General features: G+C 37.1%; 1 protein-coding gene across 1 annotated transcript; it reads right to left on the bottom strand.

The window, feature by feature from the left end:
• LOC109489601 (serine/threonine-protein kinase MRCK alpha) lies at positions 1 to 25,410 on the bottom strand. The gene is made up of 7 exons (XM_034647313.1): positions 25,285 to 25,410; positions 14,048 to 14,129; positions 12,003 to 12,219; positions 10,877 to 10,939; positions 2,963 to 3,060; positions 1,590 to 1,674; positions 1 to 131 (listed from the first exon to the last, which is right to left on the bottom strand). The coding sequence occupies exons 1-7, from the start codon at positions 25,341 to 25,343 to the stop codon at positions 1 to 3; spliced, it is 735 nt and encodes a 244-aa protein (XP_034503204.1). The 5' UTR covers positions 25,344 to 25,410.

The following is a 25,410-nucleotide window of genomic DNA, read 5'->3' as shown; positions in this document are numbered from 1 at the left end:
TCACAGCCCCATGGGCGGCCTCCCCTTCCCTCTGGGAACTCTGAAGGAATATCGCCGCTTGCTGTGGAGGTGTCGGACCATTTGCTTCCGATGATTATCTGATGTTTCAGGAAATACCAGCTCATCTCCATCTATACAAATTTTTAAACAAATAAAACAACAGCATCCTTTAAACTGTTAAAATGCCTCCCTGTTCATTAATTTCACATTAATCTCACAATTAAGGAACTGCACAAATACACTACTCTAATTTTTAAAAGTTAAAACTGGATGCTTATGGCATCCATTATCCATTATCAAGAATATGAAGGGAGCATTAATGAACAGAATTTAGTGTTCAATTTAAACAGTACTTGAAGAGTAAACCTGTGCTGATTTATATCTATAAAGCAACGTCGCTTCTTTAGAAGGGGAGGGCAGTTGCATTGGTGTCATTCCACTTTAATTGGCCCTCACATGTCTATGCTGTTTTCCTCCTACCAGATTTTCGTGGTGTAAGGGCATTAGAATATTCTGTGGTGCTGCAGGGTAAAATGTAAAGGGTGAATCCTTCTATAAATAAAAACAGTTATCGTGACAAAGCAAAGCATTTCTGAGGCCCACAACAGGAGGAAGAGGTACAGAGGTGGGGTAAAGTGACCCCACCCAACTCCCCTCTACTGGAGGTAAGAATCAGCCTCTACTCTCTGCCTTTTCTAACCTTGGGGGAGGATACAGCTCTTCTTTAATATTTAGAAGTAAATATAACTGTCACCCAGAAACCATCAAAACTGCTTTAGACTTCAAAAAGACAATAAGAAATCTTGTTACAGGTTAAATTGAGTCTCCTTCCAAAAGATGTTAGATGATGTCCTAACCTCCAGTACCTGTGAATGTGACCTTATTTGTAAATAGGATATTTGCAGATGATCAAGTTAAGATGAAGTCATTACAGTGACCAGCCTGGAGCAGGTTGTCTCTCACAGTCTTCAAAAGGCACAAACCCTGCTGGCACCCTGATCTTAAACTCGTAGCCTCCAGGACCGAGAAGCAATACAGTTCTGTGGTTTAAGCCACCTCGTCTGTGGTACTTGGTCATGGCAGCCCTAGCAAACTAAATCTTAGCTGCACTGTGCATTCGTCCTATCAGTAAAATAAGGGAAAAAGGAAATGAATCCATGTGGCTTTCTTCATACCACAAATCTAGAGTCTAAAAACATAGGTGGGAGAAGCTGAAGGAGGGCGGGGCCGGGGCGGGGCTGGGGGCTACATCTGCTTTCAGCACATGAACTGCAGCTTGGTGCACTTCTAGACCCTCAGCTTGTTCGGAAGTGAACGAGTCTTCACAGTGAACGTTGTAAATGGTGATTACGTTGTTTACAGGTGCTTATGTCCAACTATGCCTAGATCAGTCCCACTGGAAAATGAGTGTGCCAAAAGTAAATGTTACATCTATACAGATATGCAACGATGAGGAAGAATCACTCTTGGCCACCAGTGCATTGAATCAATGTCAGATCTTCTCCACTCGCTTGTTCTGTGACCTTGGGACGTCAGCTAGAGACATGGAGTCTTAGAAGTAGTTCTACTAAGAAGAAGTTGCTTCTTACATGTCGTCTTATTTTTGAAATATATTAATCTAATTGTCTCCGAAAGTAAAATATTTAGGGATCCTTCACTATTCACGGGTCGAACCTAAAATAATAAAAAGCAAGATTACCATCTCAGCAAATACTTTTTAAAATTAAGTTATGCCTATTTGCTTATATATAAAGCATTAGTTATTGAAATATTCTAAGCGCCCGCTCAAAATACTTTATTCCCAAAAACAAAATGAACAAACAAACCAACAAAAACCAGAAAAATACAAGTCAGAGGGAATAGATGCTGTTAAAAAAATCATGGATAAAATTTCAGAAACATGAATATCATAGGTTAAAGAAATCTGAAAATTGGTAACAGAGATACATTCAATTTTTAAGTTAACTTTTTATATTAGTAATAAAATGTTATCTTCAGAAGATTCATCTGCCTCATAAATTCATTTTATCAAACAGTTAATGTGACTGATTCGCATTTAGAATGCTGGAAATTTTTCATGTTTTATGTAGTTAGGCAGTCCTTGCAAAAGCTTTTCCCACAGATGATATTGTTTAAAGTAGGACAAAATCTCACATAATTGACTACTTTCTTCGTCCTATTCCTGTATGAACTTTTTTTTTGATACATAGCTCATCTTACGTATAAATATCCCAAAATTTAATTATTCTTTTTTTTTTTAAAGATTTTATTTATTTATTCGACAGAGATAGAGACAGCCAGCGAGAGAAGGAACACAAGCAGGGGGAGTGGGAGAGGAAGAAGCAGGCTCATAGCGGAGGAGCCTGATGTGGGGCTCGATCCCATCACGCTGGGATCATGCCCTGAGCCGAAGGCAGACGCTTAACTGTTGTGCCACCCAGGCGCCCCCAAAATTTAATTATTCTTAAATCTTCATTGATCTTTCTTACAAAATGTGAGTCTTTTATGTTTAAATTTTTTTTATGTTTGAGATTATTTGCAGTAGAGATAAAAATTTTTTATTATGAATTTATAAAATCCTAAACACAGAGAATCTTAAACACAGATTTGTTTATATATTTTTTCTTTTTTTTTCCTTAGCCTATAAAATTTTCTTTCTCAGGATGAAAAATTATACTAAGTGAAAATTAGTAAAAGTAACTAAACTGAATGTGGATGTGGCATCTATAGTGTATGATATAAATACAAATAAATGTACTATTTGATCATAACAGTCCTACTTTAATGCAAGTATGAATCACAAAATAGCTTTTGTACTAGTAATAAAATTAACCAATTTGGGTTTTGGTGTGAATTTTCCACTCTCAGTTCAGCCTCCAAATTAGTAAATGCACAAATGAATATTCCTGTTTCCATTTTCAGTCAGTAATTCATTAGTCACATGATCTCAATGTCAAATCACCTTCTTGAGAGGGACAGTCTGAATCCATTCCATGGAGTTCACGTTAAAGATGTCCACTGCGTTTTCACTGTACACGGAGAGGTATGGGGCATTGTAACCTGGGAGATGGGGAGGAGATGACAGCAAGTGTGGGCTTCAGGATTCATTTTTTAACTGGATTTTTTATTAAAATAATTATAAATTCACATGCAGTTTTATGAATACAGAAAGATCTCTTGCACGCACTGTCTAGTTCAACCCAATGTAACAGTTTTGCAAAACTAGGATACTGATATTGATAGAGTCAACCTACCCATTCTAGGCAGATTTCCCCAGTTTACATGTGTGTAGGTGTGTTTGTATGTGTGTGTATGTATGTGTGTGGGTCTGTATACTGTTATCATCTGTGTAAGTTCATGTATCCACCACCACAGTCAAGATACAGAATATTTCATATACCACCACAAGGATCCCTCAGGGTTCCCTTTTATAATCCCACCCACCTCCCCCTCCTTCTCTAACTCCTGGGAATCAATAATCTGTCCTCCATTTCTACAATTTTGGCATTTCAAAAGTATTGTATGAGTGGAACCACACGGCATTCTTGATAAATTGTATCTGCTAAGCCCTAATACATTAAAAAAAACACATCAGATTGGAAACCTAAGAGAATTCCATTATAATTTAATTATCATATAGTTGCTGCCTCAAATATTTTTTTTAAAGATTTTATTTATTTATTTGACAGAGATAGAGACAGCCAGCGAGAGAGGGAACACAAGCAGGGGGAGTGGGAGAGGAAGAAGCAGGCTCACAGCAGAGGAGCCTGATGTGGGGCTCGATCCCATAACGCCGGGATCACGCCCTGAGCCGAAGGCAGACGCCTAACCACTGTGCCACCCAGGCGCCCCATTGCCTCAAATATTTTTAATATGGTTAAAATAAATAAAAGCAATAGATGATGATGCGCATGGTTTACGTTTTAGAATACAACACAGTGAAAGTCTGACAAAGCTTTCTAACATTTTCATCTAATGGCAGCTTTATTAAGTAATTGCATAACAATTCAAAATCTGCAGCTTCTAAACTAATTGAGCTTATAGCAAGAATATAGTGTAAGATTAGCAAAGTATATGTGGAAAGTGAAGTTAACGAACAAAGCAGTGAAAACTTGCAGCACTAACATTTTCTATATTACTAATAATAACTAATGATTACAAAATTCTCACCTGAATACCTCCCCATTAAAACAACAGCAATATAACAACTCTTCCTATGCTCTGGTTGTGCCATCCTTCTCCCTTTTCTTACGGCCAAGCTCTTAAGAGTGCCATCTACCTTTCTTCCCCCACTTCCACACTTCAGTCCAAGCAGTCTGACCTGTGCGCTAGCTCCTTCATTAAAACTGCTGTCACAACAAGTCATCAACCACCAATTGTTGCTGAAATCAACAGACACATTTTAGTCTGTCTTACTTGACTGCTCAGTAATACTTGCCTCCTAGAATTCTCCTTTGTGGGCTTCTTGCCTCCTGACCATCCCTCTGACATTTGTGTTTCTTGGTTCTCTAACCTGTGTCCTCTTCTCTACTCTGGCAGTACAAACTCAGCATGTCCAAGGAATCAGGCTGACAACATTAGAAACTAGTAATCCATTTTAGCATTGCCATGAGAAGATGAGCAGACATCATGTGCCCCAATGTGCTTCAGTGTGACATAACAACATTATTAATGAAGTATTCTTAATAATAGTCTTTAGAGCTCATTTTCAGTTACAGGAAATTTAAAATATGAAGGAAGAGAAAAAAGAACCATGAGGAAACAGATCCAGATCGTGGAACATCCTGCAGGACAACAAATCAGTGGCTTGGAAGACCACTCAAGATTAGACAATATTTAAGATAATAACAATAACAAGGAATGTGTGGACCTTTGAATTTTGATTCCAAGAAATACATTGTCAAAAGAGACATCTTTGTGATAATCAGAAATATTTGAATATGGACTGTGTATTTGATGATAATAAGAACCATAGGTAACTTCTTCAGGGGTGATAATAGCAATGTGGTTTTATGAGAAAATGTCCATATTTTTAGAGGTGTAATGTAAAATGTATAGAGGTGGAATGATAAGGACTTCTGGGAATTGATTTTTCAACACAACAAAAAAGAAAGAAGTTAAATGATCACAACCTTCATCCCCTGTCTATCTGAGTACACCCTTCCTTGTGTTTTATTAGTAAATATCAGTGGCATCCACTCATTTGCTCAAGTTCGACATCCGAGAATCATTACTGGTTGTCTCGTCCCTCAGCTTCCACTGCCAATCAAATGTAAAATTTTGTCAGTTATATCTCTTCGATATCCCTCAAGTTCTCTCCTCTCCACCCTAACTGCCTCTACTTTATACAATTTTAATCCACAATTTCTACAATGACCTCTAAGGTGGTCTCTTGGCCTCCAGTTTTACCTTGCATCATCTTTAATCTAACCATTGGAACCTAGGAATTTTTCTGAAATGCAAATCTAACCATATGCCTATAAAACACCTTCTGTGGTCTGCTTCATGAGAACACCTCCAGGCCCGTCTTGAACTGTCATCTTGAACTCCATGCCTGAAACACTGAACTTACAGTTCCTCAGACAGAGCAGCGTGGATGACCTATTCCAGTTATGACAGAGCAGCTGATATTGGACATGCCCTGCCACCATCAATACTTATAAAACTGGAAAAAATATATATGATGTAACTTTTTTAGGTATTTGTGTACAGCACAGGACTGCCATTCCTAAAGAAGGAGAAAGACATGAGGTAGATCCTACATTCCCTTAGCTTTCTGCTAGGGAAAATTTCCAAACTGCTGGGCAGAGAAAATGGAGCCCAAGCAGAGAGTGGGAGTTTTGCTGGGCAGAGGAAACAGATTCTAATGTGCCTGGAATTTGCAAAGTAGAGTACACAGAGGAAAGAGCACAAAAAAGTTCTCCCAGACATCTGCACACCAGTTCCCTCAAAGTCCCTGGTCAAATCCAAAGCTGCTCATGGACAGAGCAAAACTCCATGAGACCTGCTCAGAGCATTGAGGGATGAACAGAAATTCCGTGGGTAGTACAGTGCTGGAAAAACAGATTTCTGACGTAGACAGAGTGGAGAGACATTGGCAAAACTCTGGGCGTTCAGTTGAGACCCCAAAAAGGCCATTCTTTAGGAGTAAGGACTAAAGGAAAAGCCAAAATAGGCCCATCCTAACAAGTCTAAGGCCAAGCCTCAGCAAAACCAAGGTGACTAGTCCATCAGGAGGTTAACTGTCTGTCGGAACAAAGCACAACACTCTCTAGAGAGTTGTGCGATGTAGTCCAGAGTCCCTATGTCATAGCATTTATAGCGTCCAGCAAAGCGTAAAAAAATAAGATTAAAAAAAAGCAGGAAAATATCATCCTTAATCCAGAAGAAAAAATAGTCAATAGAAACAGACCCACAGATGTGCCATATGTTGGAATAAGTATAATTATTGTAAGTACTCAGGACTTTGTGAAAAATATAAACAGAAGATAGGGCAATTTCACTAACTGGAAACTTCAAAAAAATTGAATAATACAATATCTCAAATGCTTAATTCCTAGATAAACCAGGGAAAAACGATCAATGAAAGTGAAGATGGGCTCAATAGAAATTATCCAAACTGAAGGAGAGAAAAAAGATTTAAAAAACACTTCTCATTTCTTTAGCTGGCCTTCCCTGACCCACTGGCCTTCCCTGACCCAGTGTGCTCTTGTAGAGTACTCTGCTCCCGTCACAGCACTTGCTTAATTATTGGTCTCGTCTCATGATTATAATCTCCATACGGACACAGACTACTTTATGTTTAATATTGTGCCCTTAACCCTTGGCAGAGTAAGTTGCTCATATTAAGTGCTCAACTATTCTCTAAGTGAATTAAAAAAGGCTGTATTTAATTGATAAAATGATGGCCTGCACCAATAAAATATGAAATAAGCTAAAATTATTTAGGAACCTTACATGTATACTTTACGTGAACTAAAGCTAAAAGGCAAAACATAGTAACTATTTCTTATGGTTTATTAATGTGTATGTGATTTTCAGTGACCATGAAGATAACCTATTTAGGAGCTTACAAAGAGTAGCAATTTGGATTAAGGATATATTCAAGATAAATTTTCCTATGAATATAGAAAAAGATAAAGGCTAAGTTATCACATGTATGACTTAGATATAACTTCATTAGAGCTGTTCTACTTAAAAAGACTTAGAAAAATCAGGAAATACCTTCAGTGATATTGTTTTCAGAAATAAAACCTGTCACTAACAATAGTTAGCTGAAATAGAAATATAAGAAAAAAAGGCAAGAAAGATACAGAAAGACAAGGGAACAAATTGTAAGATACCCTTACGGCAATAAGTTGGAGTTGCTGGCCACATCAGTTCAATTGGCCTGGATCGGAGGCCTCTGCTGTCAGTGTAAATTCCAACGCTCTTAAAACATAACAGATATTCAATACTGGAGATCTCAATTGCACAGAGAGCATCCACTGGTTGATGTGCAATAAATGATAGTGTAGGGTCATGTGAGTGGAGCATCTTGTATGGAATTCCTTCTCTCCTCAAGGGGTATCTCAGGAATCCTGACTGGAATCCTACACAAAGCTGTTCACTGAAGATGGCCATCCACTGGACATTGGTTGGGATTTGGAGCTCTTTAAATTTTCTGTGAGAAATTTTCTCGCTTTGAAACAGCTCATAACAAAAGACTTGGCTTTTCCTAGCTACACAGAGGCATATGTGGGCCCCTTGGCACACTGTTCCGGAAGTCATTGTCTGACACCCTTTTGTTTCTGCCAGCTTGTGAATATCAGTCTTCCGTCCATCCAAAGCTGACATGGGGAACAGTTGCACATGGTGACTCCTCCCAGAGATCACTGCAACCATCTGGCCATGGGGAATGAGCTCAATCTGATGAATCTTCTTCATGTCACCAACCCGAATAATTTCTACACGAATAAACATAGTTCTAAGTCATTTTCAAATTCAAAATAATCCCTATTTATTTATTTTGAATGTTCTCCTCAATTTTACACAAAAGCAATTGAAAAAATGTCCATAAAAATGATCTCATAAGTCTTAATGTTATTAATGTGAATAAATTCTTTACAAATAAGATGGCAAGACACCTTAAAGTTAGCAATGTCTTCTTATTAAAAAAAAAAGTTTAATGAGGTATAATTGAGGTATACCATTATTAATTTCAGGTGTACAACAGAATGATTCAGTATTTGTATATACTGCAAAATGATCACCACAATAAGCCTAGTTAACATCCAGCACCATACATAGTTAACAAAATTTTTGTTCTTATGACGAGAATTTCTAAGATCTAATCTCTCAGCAACTTTCAAATGTACAATACAGTGTTACTAGAGTCATCATGTTAAACATCATACCTCCAAGACTTATTTATTTTATAACTGGAAACCTGTACCTTTTGACCCCATTCATTCATTTTGCACCCTCCCTTCTCCACCTCTAGCAACCACCCATCTGTTCTGTTATCTATGATATTTGTGTACTGTGTGTGTGTATATGTGTGTTTTTTTGCTTGTTTGTTTAGATTCCACATTAAAGAGCCATCATATGATATTTGTCTTTGATTTATTTCATTTAGCGTAATACCCTTAAGGTCCAACCATGTTGTCACAGATGGAAAGATGTTCTTTTTATGGCTGAATAATATTCCATTTTATAGAATTTATCACATTTTTTTATCCATCCATCCATTGATGGACAATTAAGTTGTTTCATATCTTGGTTATTACAGATAATTCTGCAGTGAACATAGGGGCAGATATCTTTTCTAGTGAGTGTTTTTGTTTTCTTTGGATAAAATACCACAACTAGAATTGCTACGTCATATAGTAATTCTATTTTTAATTTTTTGAGGAACTTCCATATTGTTTTCCACAGCGGCTGAACCAAATTACATCCCCAGCAATAGCATATAAGAGTTCTCTTTTTTCCACATCCTTGCCAACACTTGTTACTCCTTTTTTTAAATAATTTTTTTTCTTATATTGTGTTAGTCACCATACAATACATCCCTAATTTTTGATGTAAAGTTCCATGATTCATTACTTGCGTATAACACCCAGTGCACCATGCAATACGTGCCCTCCTTAATATCCATCACCAGCCTATCCCATTCCCCCACCCCGCCTCCCCTCTGAAGCCCTCAGTTTGTTTCTCATAGTCCATAGTCTCTCATGCTTCATTCCCCCTTCTGTTTACCCCTCCTTTCTTCTTCCCTGTCTTCTCCTACCGATCTTCCTACTTCTTATGTTCCATAAATGAGTGAAACCATATGATAATTGTCTTTCTCTGCTTGACTTATTTCGCTTAGCATTATCTCCTCCAGGCCCGTCCATGTTGCAGCAAATGTTCAGAAATTGTTCTTTTTGATGGCTGAGTAATATTCCATTGTATATATAGACCACATCTTCTTAATCCAGTCATCTGTTGAAGGGTATCTCAGCTCCTTCCACGATTTAGCTATTGTGGACAATGCTGCTATGAACATTGGGGTGCCTATGGCCCTTCTCTTCACTACGTCGGTCTCTTTGGGGTAAATACCCAGTAGTGCAATGGCTGAGTCGTAGGGTAGCTCAATTTTTAACATTTTAGGGGACCTCCACACCGGTTTCCAAAGTGGGTGTACCAACTGGCATTCCCACCAACAATGTAGGAGGGATCCCCTTTCTCCACATCCTCTCCAACATTTGTTGTTTCTTGCCTTGTCAGTTTTTGCCATTCTAACTGGTGTAAGGTGGTATCTTAGTATGGTTTTGATTTGAAGTTCCTTGATGGCTAATGATTTTGAACATTTTTTCATGTGTCTGTTAGCCATTTGTATGTCTTCATTGGAAAAGTGTCTGTTCATATCTTCTGCCCATTTTTTGATTTGTTTATTTGTTTTTTGTGTATTGAGTTTGAGAAGTTCTTTGTAGATTTTGGATACCAGTATTTTAACTGTAGTGTCATTTGCAAATATCTTCTCCCATTCCGTGGGCTGCCTCTTATTTTTTTTGACTGTTTCCTTGGCTGTGCAGAAGGTTTTTATCTTGATGAAGTCCCACGAGTTCATTTTTTCTTTTGTTTCTCTTGCCTTTGGAGATGTGTCATGAAAAAAGTTCTTGTGACCGATGTCAAAGAGGTTGCTGCCTATGTTCTCCTCTAGGATTTTGATGGATTCCTGTCTCACATCGAGGTCTTTCATCCATTTGGAGTTTATCTTTGTATATGGTGTGAGAGAGTGGTCAAGTTTCACTCTTTTGCATGTAGGTGTCCAATTTTCCCAGCACCATTTATTAAAGAGACTGTCTTTTTTTCACTGGATATTTTTTCCTGCTTTGTCAAAGATTAGTTGCCCAAAGAGCTGAGGGTCCATTTCTGGGGTCCATCAAATGTGGGTTCTCCTTAGCTAAGCCATTATATAGGTGCCAGATGTCCAAGAAGACAGTGGTATAGAATGGGTGTGTTTGACTTCATCTGGACCTCCATTTCTCCTTCAAACAGCCATTAGCACCCGACAAAAACAAAGAACTCTTCTATCTTCTCTAGGAAATACTCAATTATATGTTATTACTCATTGTGGTGCCAATATAATGGGGGTAGCAAGCAGAACTGTGGTTTTTTTCAGGTGCCAATTGGAAGACAGTAAACTGAGTTCTTACAGTGGACTTATTATATAAAATCACCTGTGAAGATATTTAGACCCTGGGGGATTATGGATCTCCAGATAGTAGAAAAGTCATCTTTTGACTTGAAAACATCAAACCAGATCTGGAAGATTTCTTTTACAGAATGAAAGAGAACAAATCTGATATTGTTATTTTTAGCATTATAGCAGAACAGTAAAGACTCTCCTTACCATCTATGGTAACGTGCACCACGAATAGCCCTTCTTCATTTCCCAGAGCGATTCTGTTGTGATCTATATTTGACACATAAATATAAACGTCAAGGATTTTTATGTGGGGGGGGTGAACATTAAGTAAAGCTATTAAAATAAACTGGACAAATGTATCAGTATGGAAAAAGTTTAAAAGTCAAATTAGATACATATTTAGCATATATAAAAATGAAAAGAAACAATAATAATTGCAGTAGTTTTCTATCAGATTATAGAAGTAAAAATAAAACATGACTTTTCTCATTAGAAAGATCATTATCTTTATGAATACTTGAAGATAATATTTAAGCAATGGTGTATTTCTTAATTTGCTATCAGTAAGTAACTTGTCTCATGAATAGAAAAAAAAATTGTATCATTTAATTTATGGGTGCTCCTGGCCTGAACTGTAACAGCATTGGGGGTGTGTAAGAACACAGCAAGAACTACAACTCAGAGTGCAAGGATAGCATTTATTGAGTGAATGCCTTAAATTCAAAGCACAAAACTTTCCATATATTAGCTCACTTAATCCTCTTCATAACTGGAAAGCAGGAATTATCTGCACTTAACGCACGAGCATGGTAGTAACAGGTTCCATGTTACACAGCAGTAAATAGCAAAGGCAAAAGAAATGATGTTTGGGAAATAAAAATTGTTTATTGAATATTGATCTTGGCAATTCACTCATTTGTCACTTATTTTTCATTTACCTATTGAGTTCTGGGCATTGGGAATACAGGTATGAAAGACAGTCTCTGCCCTCTAGGTAGATAGTTCACAGTGACTAAACAGGGTCACACCGCTGGTACATTGGAGCCAGATGGGTTTGGGGAGTCAATTATCCAGACTCCAGAAAGGTATTACTGTATATTAAAGAGACATCATTTGGCACAGGGCCTGGGGAACCATCATAGAATGAAGGATATTAATATTTTTGCAGAGTAGTAATGGGCGGGTGGACTGTGGGGAAGACCCCCAACAGCCCCAGTCAGTCAGGTTTGGCTGACACATGAGTTGTGAATAAAGGGATGGTTTTCAGATCTCGATGTGGAGGTTGGAGTGAGGCATACGAACCTTGGGCATAAATGTTGTAAATCCATACCTATGATTGCAGCTGTCTGGGTGGTTTTGATCAGGGGCAGACTGCTATCATAAGCCTCTTTCAGCACATAGACTGAGTGGTCTCTGGAGTGACTTTTTCTCAGCATCGTGTGCAAGTCACTCAGCACTCCCACCCACTCACACTTGTCATTCTCGCTGTCTGCTAGGATTGGTACTGAGTACCTATTGCTAGGCACTGAGAGCTGAGAAGCCGTGACCTGCAATGATTTAAGGAATATCTCAGTTATAAGAAAGCAGAACTTTTTATGCCAGCCTGTTTAGCGTTTTTCATCAAAATCACCATGGGTAGATGATACTTCTAATACTGTTTATCACCCTGTCCCTGTTTAGTAGAATAAATGACGTGAGCATCAGAACCCAGGCCAAAAGCAAAATGTCAGAATCACTTCTATTTTGATCCTCATAAAAATACTGGGTACTCTGTCCAAATAATATTGAGCTTCATAATGAAAATAGTTACCATCTGTTGAGTGTTGACTCTGTCCAGGAACTGCTCTAAGGAATGTACATATGTTAATTGATTTAATCCCCGTGGAAAACTCAACAGGGAGACACCACAGTTCTGTCCATTTTACGGGTGAAAAGATAGGCACAGTGGTGAAAATTGCTAGCAGTATGATGCCAGAACCCCTACTCTGAGCCTCTCTGTTTCTTCAATTCTAGACACAGCTTTGTACCTTTTGGTAAGTGTCTTAATTGCAATCAGGCAATGTGTCTTAATTGCAGTCATCATAATCAATTTGGATATTATGCAACATTCAGGGGTCTTTTGTTGTTAAATCACAAATACTTAGAAGTACTTATGCTTTCCTGGCTGCTGCGTGCCAGTGATTTACATCACTACTAGTGAATGGCAGATAAAATTTAAATTTAAAAATATATTCTTAGCCTCGCAGCACTCTAAATTCATGTGTAAAACTTTCTTTTGTAAACATCAATTAAGCAGCAGTAGCATAATAAATTCCTGCTTCCTGAGTCAGTACCAATGGCCAGGCCTCTGCAGGGTTTCTTGGTGGTTGGGTAGAGTCTACATAGATTTCTACCCCAGGACTGAGGAACTAGGATACCCTTGTGCAGCCTTTGTTAAATACAAGTCATGGGTTGACTGTAACCATCTGGGTCACAAGGGGACTGCAGTCCTTTGCTTTCTCTGTCACTTTATAGATAGTCACTTCCAAAATCACTTTAATTTTTTATATGAATTTTAAAGAGTGGAGTGTTTATTTTTTAAGAGATTGCCAGGGTGCCTGGGTGGCACGATTGGTTGAACGTGTGACTCTTGGTTTTGGCTTAGGTCATGATCTCGGGGTTGTGAGATCGAGACCTAAGTCAGGCTCCATGCTCAGCACAGAGTCTGTTTGTGTTTCTCTCTCCCTTTCCCTCTGCCTCTACCCCCTGTGCATGCACTTTCTCTCTCTCCCTTTAAAATAAATAAATATTTTTTTAAAAGATTGCTAAAGTACATTCATCCTTGATTTTTTATTTTGTAATCTTGGTTTGAATTGGAAGTGACTTCAAAAGGTTGCCTCAAAGGAAACAATTTTGCAAAGTGCTTCTAGTTTCAGAAGCCGCACACACAGGTCCGCGATGAACCATCTGTCATGATAACCTTGAAGGAGGGCATCTCTCTCTGTCACTGTTTTTCCCCTATTGTTCATACTCCCAATACCACTCTGCTTTGAAAGCGTCTGTTCTCAGCTATAGACCTGGTATCTGTCCTTTTACCTTACCGTGTGGGATGAATGGACCTCCTCAGGAACATCTGCATTTTAAGGCTTAGATTTAACTGTAGGATGAAAAGACCGTGGCTCATGTAGAAAGCTCTTTACATTATCCCCAAATAGAAATAAGGGCGTAGAATTATTGTGGCAAGTGGGAGGTGGGAAGGAGGACATGATCCCCCAGCACTTCTGAAATCTCCAGTGACCTTCAGCAGCACAAAGGGCGTTGACCCTCTATCGACAGCCGAGAAAGGGCTGAAACAAACTGTACCATCAGAGATCCAGCGGCAGCACGCATGCTTACTTTAAACATACGGGGCATTTCCTTTCTCCGTGCAGGAATAAAATCGGAGGGCCAGACGGAACTGACAGAAAATGCTCCATCCCTGAAGGAAAAGCAAGACACTGAAAGTGAGTAGAATCACCTAAAAGTGAGTAAAACAATATATAAACATAATCATCAATTTCAATTTCATTGATTTTTGACACTCTTTTTTGTAGTAACTGACAGCAATCAAAATATTGTATCAGCAGTGCTTGGCCAGCAGCATATTAGAAAACCCAAGCAGGGGTGCCTGGGTGACTCAGATGGCTGAGAGTCCAAATTTTGGTTTGGTTTAGGTTTTGATCTCAGGGTTGTGGGATCGAGCCTCATGACAGGCTCCCCTCTCAGTGGGGAGTCTGATTCTCCTCTCCTCCTCCCTCTGTCTTTCTCTCACTCATGCACTCTGTCCCTCTCTCAAATAAATAAATAAATTTTTAAAAAAAAGGAAGAAAGAAAGAAAGAAAACCCAAGTAAACTCTAGGCTGACCCCAATTCAGACAGTCCTCACGGACTGGAATAAAGCACCTGACTGACTCCAAAGCCACTGCCTAGAATAAGGGCCTTGTGCCCTCAGATCAGCTGATCTGATAGATTTTTTTAAATGTTACTAAGTTATACTTGCCATATAACTGCACATATTTATAAAGTGAACAATTAGAAAAGTTTTGATTTATGTATACACCTATGAAACCATCACCACAAACGTACGTGATGAACAGTCCATCCCCTGAAAAAGTTTCCTGGGACTGCTTTGTAATCCCTCCCCAGTCAGTCGCTCATCTGCTTCCTGGCACTTCAGATTAATTTGAATTTTCTGGAATTTTATATAAATGGAGATATACAATATGTATTTTTTTCTGTCTGGCTGCTTTTTCTCAGCATAATTATCTTGAGATTCATTCATATCGCACGATGAATACTGAATTTCTTCTTATTGGTGAGCAATATTCCATTGTATGAATATGCCACAACGTATCCATTCACCCAATAATGGACATTTGGGTTCTTTCAAGTTTGGCTATTTTGAATAAAGCTGTTGTGAATATTCATGTGTATCTTTCATGGACATAGGATTTCTCTTGGGGAAATACCTGGGAGTATTTCCAGGTATTCCAGTCTCTCATGATATCATAGGTGTGCATTTAACTTTTCAAGGAACTGCCAAACTTTTCCAAAGCAGTTACTCGATTTACAAAGCAGTGTAAGAATGTTCTAGGTCCTCACATCTTCCCAAAACTGGAAATGGTCAGTCTTTTCAATTTTAGCCTTTCTTACGGACGTGTGGTGGCATCACATGGTTGTTTGATTTGAGTTTCCCTAATAATGAATGATGTTGAGCATCTGTTCGTGTGCTTACTTGTCATATGTGTATCATCTTTGTTGAAGTATTTTTTCAAATTTTTGCCCATTTTTTGAAAATTGAGCTATTTATTCTCTTATTTTTTAGTTTTAAGAATTCTTTCCACATTTTGGATGTAAGTCCTTGTCAGGAGTTTGATTTCCCCCACTCTGCAGCTTGCTATTTCTCTTAACAGTGTACTTCAAGGAGCTGAAATTTTAAATTTTGACATAGTCCAGTTTATCAGTTTTTTTTCTTGTACGTGTTGTACTTTGGTGTTATATCTAAAAATTCTTTGTCTTATCCAAGATCAGAAACGTTTTCTCCTATGTCTACTTCTGGGTACTTTATAGTTTTAGGTTTTACATTTGGTTCTATGATCTATTTTGAATTAATTTTTGTATATGTTAAAAAGTATGGATCAAAGTTGGGTTTTTTTTTTTTTGCGTACAAATATCTAAAATTCCAGTGTCATTTGTTGATAGCCTTTACAACTTGTAGAAAATACTATATACAGTTGACCCTTGAACAATGTAGGGGTTAGGGGCACTGACCATCCCCATGCAGTCAAAAATCCATGTATAACTTTTAACTCCCCAAAAACTTAATTGCTAGTAGCCTAGTGTTGATTGGAAGTCTTACTGATAACATAAACAAGTAAATTAACACATATTCTGTATTATATATATATAATATATATATAATATATATATTATATATAACATATTCTATATTCTTATAATAAAATAAGCTAGAGAAAATAAAATGTTATTAAAATCATAAGGAAAAGCAAATACATTTACAGTACAGTATGCTATACTGTATTTATCAAAAAAAATTTGCATGTTAAGTGGACCTGTGCGGTACAAACCTGTGTTGTTCTGGGATCAACTGTCCATTAATAGAATAGAAAATCCAGAAATACATACACAAATCTATTATGTATATATATGTAAATATATTTTTGTATATTTGCAAATATATTTTGTATGTATATTATAAATGTTTTATACATGTATGTATTTGTGTATGTATTTCTGGATTTCTTCTTTTTTTCAAAGTTATTTTGAAACTCTTCGCATTTCTACCTCTTTGCATTTCCCTATGAATTTTAAAATTAACTTGTCAATTTCTACAAAAAATGAAAAAACCTGCTGGGATTTTGATTAAGATTGTGTTGAAAATATAGATCAGTTTTGGGAACACTCACGTTTTAAAAATACTGACTTTTCTGATGCATGAACACAGTCACTCTCCAGTTATTTAGGTCTTTGTTAATTTTTAATCAATATTTTATAGTTTCGGTGTACAAGTCTTACACATCTTTTGTCAGATTGATTTCTAACTTTTAATATGTTTCGATGCTATTGCAAATGGTACTGCTTATTTAATTTCAATTTCTGATTAGTTGTTGTTAGTATAAAGAAGTACAGTCCATTTTTATATATTGATCATGTATCCTGCAAACTGGCTAAATTCATATATTAGTTCTAATAACTTTTTTATAAATGGCTTTGGATTTTCTTCATAGATGTTCATTTTGTCTATGAATAACTTTGCTTCCTTTTTTCCAGCCTGGATGTATTTTATTTCTTTTTCTTCCCTGGCTAGGATTCCCAGTACAATGTTAAATAAATCAGGGTGGTGAGAGTAAACATCCTTGTCTTGCTTCTGATCTTAGAAAGTATTGAGTCTTTTGCCACTAACTATAATGTTAACAAGATTTTCATAGATGCCCTTATCAGGATGAGGAAGCTCCCTTCTAAGAGTTCATCAAGAATAAGTGTGATTTTGTCAAATGCGTTTACTATATCTATTGGAATGCTCTTTTTTCATAAGTTAACGTAATAAATTGATTTTGGAATATTAATCCAACCTTCCTGAGTTATACCATACTTGTTCATGATGCAATATAATTTTTACTTAACATTGGATTTGATTTACTAACATTTTGTAAAGACTTTTTGCAACTAAGTTTACAAAGAATATTGGTTTGTGCTTTTTTTAATATTTTATTTTATCTCATTTTATTTCATCATGGTAAGTGTACTCTTGAATCCCCATCCCCTATTTCCCCCTTCCTCCCACCCACCTCCCCTCTGGTAACCATCAGTTTGTTCTCTATAGTTAGGGTCTTTTTCTTGATTTCTCTCTCTCTCTTTTCCTTTGCTCATTTGTTTCTTAAATTCCACATATAAGCGAGATCATATGGATTTGTCTTTCTCTGACTGGTTTTGCTTCACGTTATACTCTCTAGCTCTATCCATGTTGTTGCAAATGGCAAGATTTCGTTCTTTTTTATAGCCGGATAATATTCCTCTGTGTGTGTGTGTGTGTACCACATCTTCTTTATCCATTCATCTGTCACTGGACACTTGGGCCACTTTCCTGGTTGGGCTATTGTAAATAATGTGGCAATAAACATAGGGATGCATGTATTCCTTTGAATAAAGTGTTTTGGGGTAAATACCCAGTAGTGCGATCACTGGATTGTAGGGTAGTTCTATATTTAACTTTCTGAGGAACCTTCATACTCTTTTCCACAGTGACTGTGCCAGTTTGCATTCCCACCAACAATGTAAGATGGTTCCTTTTTCTCCGCATCCTTGACAACACTTGTGGTTTCTTGTGTTTTTTATTTTAGCCATTCTGACAGGTGGGAGGGTGATATCTCATTGTAGTTTTGATTTGCGTTTCCCTGATGACGAGTGATGTTGATCACCTTTTCATATGTCTGTTTGCCATCTGGATGTTTTCTTGGAGAAATGTCTGTTCATGTCTTCTGTCCATTTTAATTTGAATTATTTGATTTTGGGGCATTGAATTGTATTAGTTCTTTATATGTTTTGGATACTAACCATTTATCAGATGTGCCATTTGCAAATATCTTCTATTCAGTAGATTGCCTTTTAGTTTTGTTGATTGTTGCTTTTGTCATGCAGAAACTTTTTTTTTTTATGTAGTCCCAACAGTTTATTTTTGCTTTTATTTCCCTTGCCTCAGGAGACATATCTAAAAAAGAGTTACTTCAGCTGATGTCCGAGAAATTCTTGCCTGGGCTCTCTTCAAGGATTTTTATGGCTTCAGGTCTCACATTGAGATATTTAACCCATTTTGAGTTTATTTTTGCAGATGGTGAGAGAAAGTGGCCCAGCTTCATTCTTTTGCACGTGGCTATCCAGTTTTCCCAACATCGTTTATTGAAGAAACAGTCTTTTTCCTGTTGTATATTCTTTCCTCCCTTGTCAAAGTTTAATTGGCCATATAATTACAGGTTTATTTCTGGATTTTCTGTTCTATTCTGTTGATCTGTGTGCCTATTTTTATGCCAGTACCATACTGTTTTAATTACTACTGTTTTGTAATATAACTTGAAATCTGGAATTTTGATACTTTCAATTTTTTCTTTTTCAAGATTGCTTTGGCTATTCGAGGTCGTCTGTGGTTCCATAAAAATCGTAGGATTGTTTGTTCTCCTTCTGTGAAAGATGCTATTGGTATTTTGATAGGGATTGCATTAAATCTGTAGATTGCTTTGGGCAGTATAGGCATTTTAACAATATTTGTTCTTCAATCCAAAAGCATGGAATATGCTTCCATTTCTCTGCATTGTCTTGAATTTCTTTCTTTTAGTGTTTTCAAAGGGTATTGGTCTTTTACTTTGGATAAGTTTATTCCTAGATATTTTCTTGTCTTTGGGGCAATTGTAAATGGGATTATTTTTTAATTTCACTTTCTACGCTGCATTATTAGTATATAGGAATGCAACAGATCTCTATACATTGATTTTGTGTCCTGTGACTTTACCAAATTCATTTATCAACTCTACCAGTTTTTTGGTGGAGTCTTTAGGGCTTTCTATATATAGTGTCATGTCTCATGCAAATAGCAAGGGTTTCACTTCTTCCTTACTAGTTTGGATATCTTTTATTTCTTTATGTTGTCTAATTTCTGTGGCTAGGACTTCCAGTACTGTGTGGAATAAAAGTGGTGAGAGTGGACATCCTTGTCTTGTTCCTGAACTTAGGGGAGAAGCTCTCAGTTTTTCATCGTTGAGTGTGATGTTGGTTGTGGGTTTTCCATATAAGGCCTTTATTATGTTGAGCTTTATTTCCTCTAGACCTATTTTGCAGAACTTTTTTTTTTTTAAGATTTTATTTATTTATTTGACAGAGATAGAGACAGCCAGAGAGAGAGGGAACACAAGCAGGGGGAGTGGGAGAGGAAGAAGCAGGCTCATAGTGGAGGAGCCTGATGTGGGGCCTGATCCCATAATGCCGGGATCATGCCCTGAGCCGAAGGCAGACGCTTAACCGCTGTGCCACCCAGGCGCCCCATGCAGAACGTTTTTTTATCATGAATGGACATTATACTTTGTGAAATGCTTTTTCTGTATCTATTGAAATCACCATATGGTTTTTACCCTGTCAGTGATGTGACATATCATGTTGATTGTTTTGTGACTATTGAGCCACCATTGTTTCCCAGAAATTAATCCTACTTGATGTGTGCTGTACGATTTTTTTAATGTATTATTGGATTTGGTTTGCTAATATTTTGTTGAAGAATTTTTCATCTATATTCATGAGAGATACTGGCATGTAATTCTCTTTTTCAGTGGTGTCTTTATCTGGTTTTGGTATCACAGTGATACTGGCCTCACAGAATGAATTTGGCAGTTTTCCTTCCCCTTGTCTTTTTTGGAATAGTTTGAGAAGAAAAGTTTGTACTTTTCTTGTAATGTCTTTGTCTGGCTTTGGTATCAAGGTAATGCAGGTCCCATAGAACGAGTTAGGAACCTGCTCCTCAATTTCCTGGAAAATTTTATGTAGAATTGGTATTGTGTCAAAAATTAAAAAAAAATACCTCAGTGAGACTGTTTGGACTTGGAATTTTCCTTCTGGGATAATGTTTAATTAAAAATCAATTACTTAATAGCAACAAAATTATTAATTTATCTCAAGGTTTCCAGTCTGGCTGGTTGGAATAGACACTCTTCTCTCTAATCCTTCAGGTGGTTCTTTCACTGGCCTCTGGTAGTTTCCTCACGTGCATATGTTGATCAGTAATCTGCTGACTCCTTGAATGAGATCTTCTGTAGATCGCTGGAGATTTCTCTCTGTGCGTCTTTCTCGGCTCCCTGTCTTCAACTCTAGAGTCTACCTGGCTCTGACTGGAATTCCACTTCCTGTGTTATGTCCTAGAAACTCTCACAAGGCAGTAACTTGAGGCAAATATAGAGATCACCTCATTTGTTTCCACTTTTTAGGGGTCACTGCCTTTTATTATCTGATGTCTAGCACCTTAAATCACTTTCTTTGTTGTTTCAGAGAGAAGGTTAAATATGGTCCCTGTTACGCCATTAAAAAAAAAAAAAAGTTCTTTTTAGTAATCTCTCCACCCAGTATGGGGCTCAAACTCACAACCCCGAGATCGAGTCACATGCTCTGCTGACTGAGCCAGTCCCGCACTCTGAGCCCGTTACTCCATCTTGGTTGAAAGTAGAAGTGTGTTTGATCCGGCTCACTCGGTAATTTTCTACTTCTTCAGCATCTAAAACTAGCATATCTTTCCCCCAATACGATCATTCTCCATTATAACTTTACTGCTGTCACCCTTTCTTATTCTTCATCACTTAAAACCTCAGCACCATCTATTATTGTCACTCTTTTCTTCATTTTCCTTTCTCTAGGAGATCACCTTAGTAGTATTTCCTGTACCCATCTCTTCTTTTGTAATTTCTGGAGCCATCACATTAGTACAGGCACTCATTCAATCTGAAGAATGGATGCTTGCAAGCTGGACTGGACTCCAGCATTGCTTTCATTTCCCATCCCCAACACCAAACACACACACTCTCTCTCTCTCTATCTCTGTCTTATAAAAAAAAAAAATCTACTGCCAGACTAATCTTTTAAAGTCATCTTCAAGATAATCTGATTTCCTGTGCCAGTTATTCAAGGTACTATTGAATTTCTGACAAGGGTGACATTAACTAGTATGAAGGATATAGTACAGAGTTTTTGAGTAAGGAATCAAAATAAGACAGGAGGAATATGGAGACCCAAATAATCTGTGATAGAACTTTTAGGCAGAGCATGTCATCATGGTGCAGGTGATACCAGGAGCTACAGGAAATGATGGGATCACCTTGAGTGTGTGCAGATGGGGAAGAGTAAAAGGCGAAGGACAGATACCCAGATACAATAAGAGGAATGTGTAAAGGGGCTTAAAAGATTCAGAACAGGCAGGGGGGAGGAGAGAACATATTACTACATTTCTTTCAATAAGATATACTTGCTACAGGTTCACTGATTCAGTATTATTTAATAATAAATACTTAAAGAGACATCTACAAAAATGGCAGAGTAAGGATCTCTGAAGATTCTCTCCTTCATAAAAAAAAAAAAGAAAACGATTGAAAAAACTGGTAAAATTCATCAGAATCAACTTTTTCAGAACTCTATAAATTAACCAAAGTTTGTGGCAATCTGAGGAGGATTTATTAAAAAAAAAAAACAAAAAAACAAAAAAACACTAAATCTTGGTAGGAATCATGAGCTTTGTGGTGATTTAACTTGCCCTAGTTGCATACTCCATTTTCCAGCTCCTTAGTAGCCTTGAAAAATGGCATCCTGCATTTACAGTGCATCCTTGAAGCCAGTGGATACTGGGGGGTGGGGGTGCAGAAAAGAGGAGGAGGTATGAGAAAGAAACTGGTGTATTTGACTTAACCCAGAGCTCTCCAAGCTTGAAAAATCTATCCTCAGGGTGCACTTAAAGAAAACAACTACATGGAAGCATCTTAACTACACAGCTGCCTAGGCAGTGTTTAACAAAACAGAGATTTTTTTTTTTAACAAAAAAGAGATTAATCAAAAATCTTAAAAAGATAAGGTAGGAAGTGAGATGTCCATAGGGTCTTTGAAAAGCTTGGGCACATTGCTAGGAATCTAGATGTCGATGCACATGTGTAGGGCTATGAACATTCCTGGGGCTGTGCTATACTCAGGAAAGACCTAAGAAGGCCATACGTTCTCACTTCTTGCTGACTTGGATGTGTAGATTAATGTTTTACATCAAATTTAGGAAATTTTCAGCCATTATTTCTTCCATTATTCTTGAGGACTTGTACAAGTAGAAAGTAAAGGCTAAGACAATGTTGTCAGCTGCCTGGCTGAGTACTGAAGGAGTGCCCCAATTTGCACACAAAGCCCTTCCACAAAGACTGGGAGATATACTGGATCCAGATGCTTAAAAAAAAAATCTCTGCACAATCATTAGCTGACCACTAAGCTACCAAAGTAGAGACTTCAGTGACTACACAAGACAAAGAATAAAGACTTTGCAGATTAATTCAGAAAAGTCACCAAAGAAACAAACAACAATTACAAGTAACAACGACAACAAATCCTGGAGAGGGGGTGGAATTTGATTACCAGAGTTGCCAAGTTCATTATCTGAAATGTCCAGTTTTTAAGAAAAATTTATAAGACGTGCAAAGAAACACAAAAGCATGACCAATACACAGGAAAAATGCAGCCAGTAAAAACTGGTCCCCAGGAAACCCAGACATTGAATTTATTAGACAACAATTTAAATCAGCTATTTTAAATATGTTTGAAGACCTAAAGGAAGCCATGGCTAAAGAACTAAAAGAAACTTTAGGAATGATGTCTCGCCAAATAGAAAATATCAATAAGGAATTCAGAATTGTAAAAAGGAAAAAAGAACCAAATAGAAGTTCTGAATTTGAAGAGTAAAATAAATGAAAAATTCACTAATTGGGCTCAAAAACAGATTTGAGTAGGCAGAAGACAAAATCACTGAACTTGAAGATAGGTTAATTAATATTATCCAATCTGAGAAAAAGAAAGAAAAAAGAATGAAGAAAAACAAACAGAGCCTCAGAGACCTGCAGGACACCATAAATAATGCTAAGATATACATCGTGGGAATCCCAAAGTAAGAGAAGAGACAAAAGGGGAAAAAAAGAAAGATTGGATGAAGATCTCAACTCAATAACCTAACTTTTTCACCTTAGTAAACTAGAAAAAGAAGAGCAAACTAAACCCAGAATAAGCAAAAGGAAGGAAATAAACAAAGAATAGAGTGAAAATTAATAAAACAGAATATAGAAAAATAAGAGAAAATCAAGAAAAGCAGAAGTCGGTTCTTTAAAGGATTAACAAAATTGGCAAGCCTTTAGGTAAACCGAGAAAAAAATGAAAGAAGGTTCAAATTACTAAAATCAGAAATGAGAGAGGGAACATAACTAACTGACCTTTCAGAAAAAAAGAAGTATAAGGGAATACTATGAACAATCACATGCCCAAAATTTAGAAAATCTAAAAGAATAGAAAAATCCCTAGAAAACGCAAAGTATTGAAGCTAACTCAGGAAGATACAGACATCTGAATGGATTTTTAACAAGTAGAGATTGAGATAGTAATCAGAAAACTTCCCATAAATAAAAGGTCAAGACCAGATGGCTTCATTAGTGAATTCTACCAAACATATTTAATACCAGTCCTTCACAAACTCTTCCAAAAATTAAGAGGGAAAAGAGTACTTTCCAACTCATTCTGAGGCCATTGTTACTCTCACACCAAAACCAGGCAAAAATATCTAATAAAAGAAAACTATAGACCAGTATTCTATATTAATACAGATGGAAAAATCCTTAATAAATTCCAGCAAATCTAATCCAGCAGCATGTAAAAAGGATATTCCTTATTTTCCCACATCATAATGAAGTGGGACTTATCCCAGGAATGTAAGCTAGGTTCTATATTTAAAAAATCAATCAATGTAATACACCATGTTAATAAAGGGGGGGGAAAACCCCCCTTTGATCCCCTCAATAGACACAGCAAAAGCATTTATCAAAATCCAACACCCTTTTCCGATAAAAACACTTAAACTAGAAATGGAAGGGAATTTCCTCAACCTGAAAAAGAGCATAAGCCATAAAAAGTAATGAAATATGGATACAGGCGACATGGAGGAAGCTTGAAAACAGTATGCTCAGTGGAGGAAGCCAATGGCAAGCTTCACATATGATTCCATTTATATGAAATAACCAGAGTGGGTAAATCCATAGAGACAGAAATAGATTCGTGGTTGCCAGGGACTTGGGGCAAGGGAGAATGTAGAATGACTGCTAATGCAGATATGGTTTCTTTTTGGCATGACAGAAATGTTCTAAAATTAGATTGTGGTGATGGTTGTACAACCTTGTGAACATATTAAAAGCCAGTGAATTGCACACTTTAAAATGGTGACATTTATGGTGTGTGAATTACATCTCACTATGAAGAGTGTCTGGTTTTAAGATGCTATTTCTTCTCTTGCCGGACACACACACACACACACACACACACACACTAAGAAGATAACTTTTGAGTAAAAAACACTTAAAATATTGCGATGAATTATAATCCATACCTTAGGGATGGTGATGCAAACTTAGGCAAAAAACTTCTACTTTGACATTTACATGGCAATGGAGAAAATTAGGAACTTTAACATAAAGCTAAATTTTAATGACAACACTATTTAAAGATAAAGAAAGGGGGGTAATCAGAAGGGGCAATGAAGCATGAGAGACTATGGACTATGAGAAACAAACTGAGGGCTTCAGAGGGGAGGGGGTGGGGGAATGGGATAGACTGGTGATGGGTAGTAAGGAGGGCACGTATTGCATGGTGCACTGGGTGTTATACGCCACTAATGAATCATCGAACTTTACATCAGAAACCAGGGGATGTACTGTATGGTGACTAACATAATATAATAAAAAAACATTAAAAAAATATCAGAAGCTATTTTTATTCCCATTTTTTTAAATAAAAAAATTCTCTCTTTCAAAGCTTACCTCATGTCAATCACTTGACTCACGACAACATTGGGTTTTGAGTCTTTTTCTTCATCCATATTATACAGGAAGAGCTTGAAGTCACAAACTATAGCCAGTGCTCTCTGCCATCCTTTCTTCACCCCT

The sequence above is a fragment of the Ailuropoda melanoleuca genome, chromosome 17, assembly GCF_002007445.2.
Source record: "Ailuropoda melanoleuca isolate Jingjing chromosome 17, ASM200744v2, whole genome shotgun sequence".
Lineage (NCBI taxonomy): Eukaryota > Metazoa > Chordata > Mammalia > Carnivora > Ursidae > Ailuropoda > Ailuropoda melanoleuca.
This window is presented reverse-complemented; position numbering and strand designations above follow the sequence as displayed.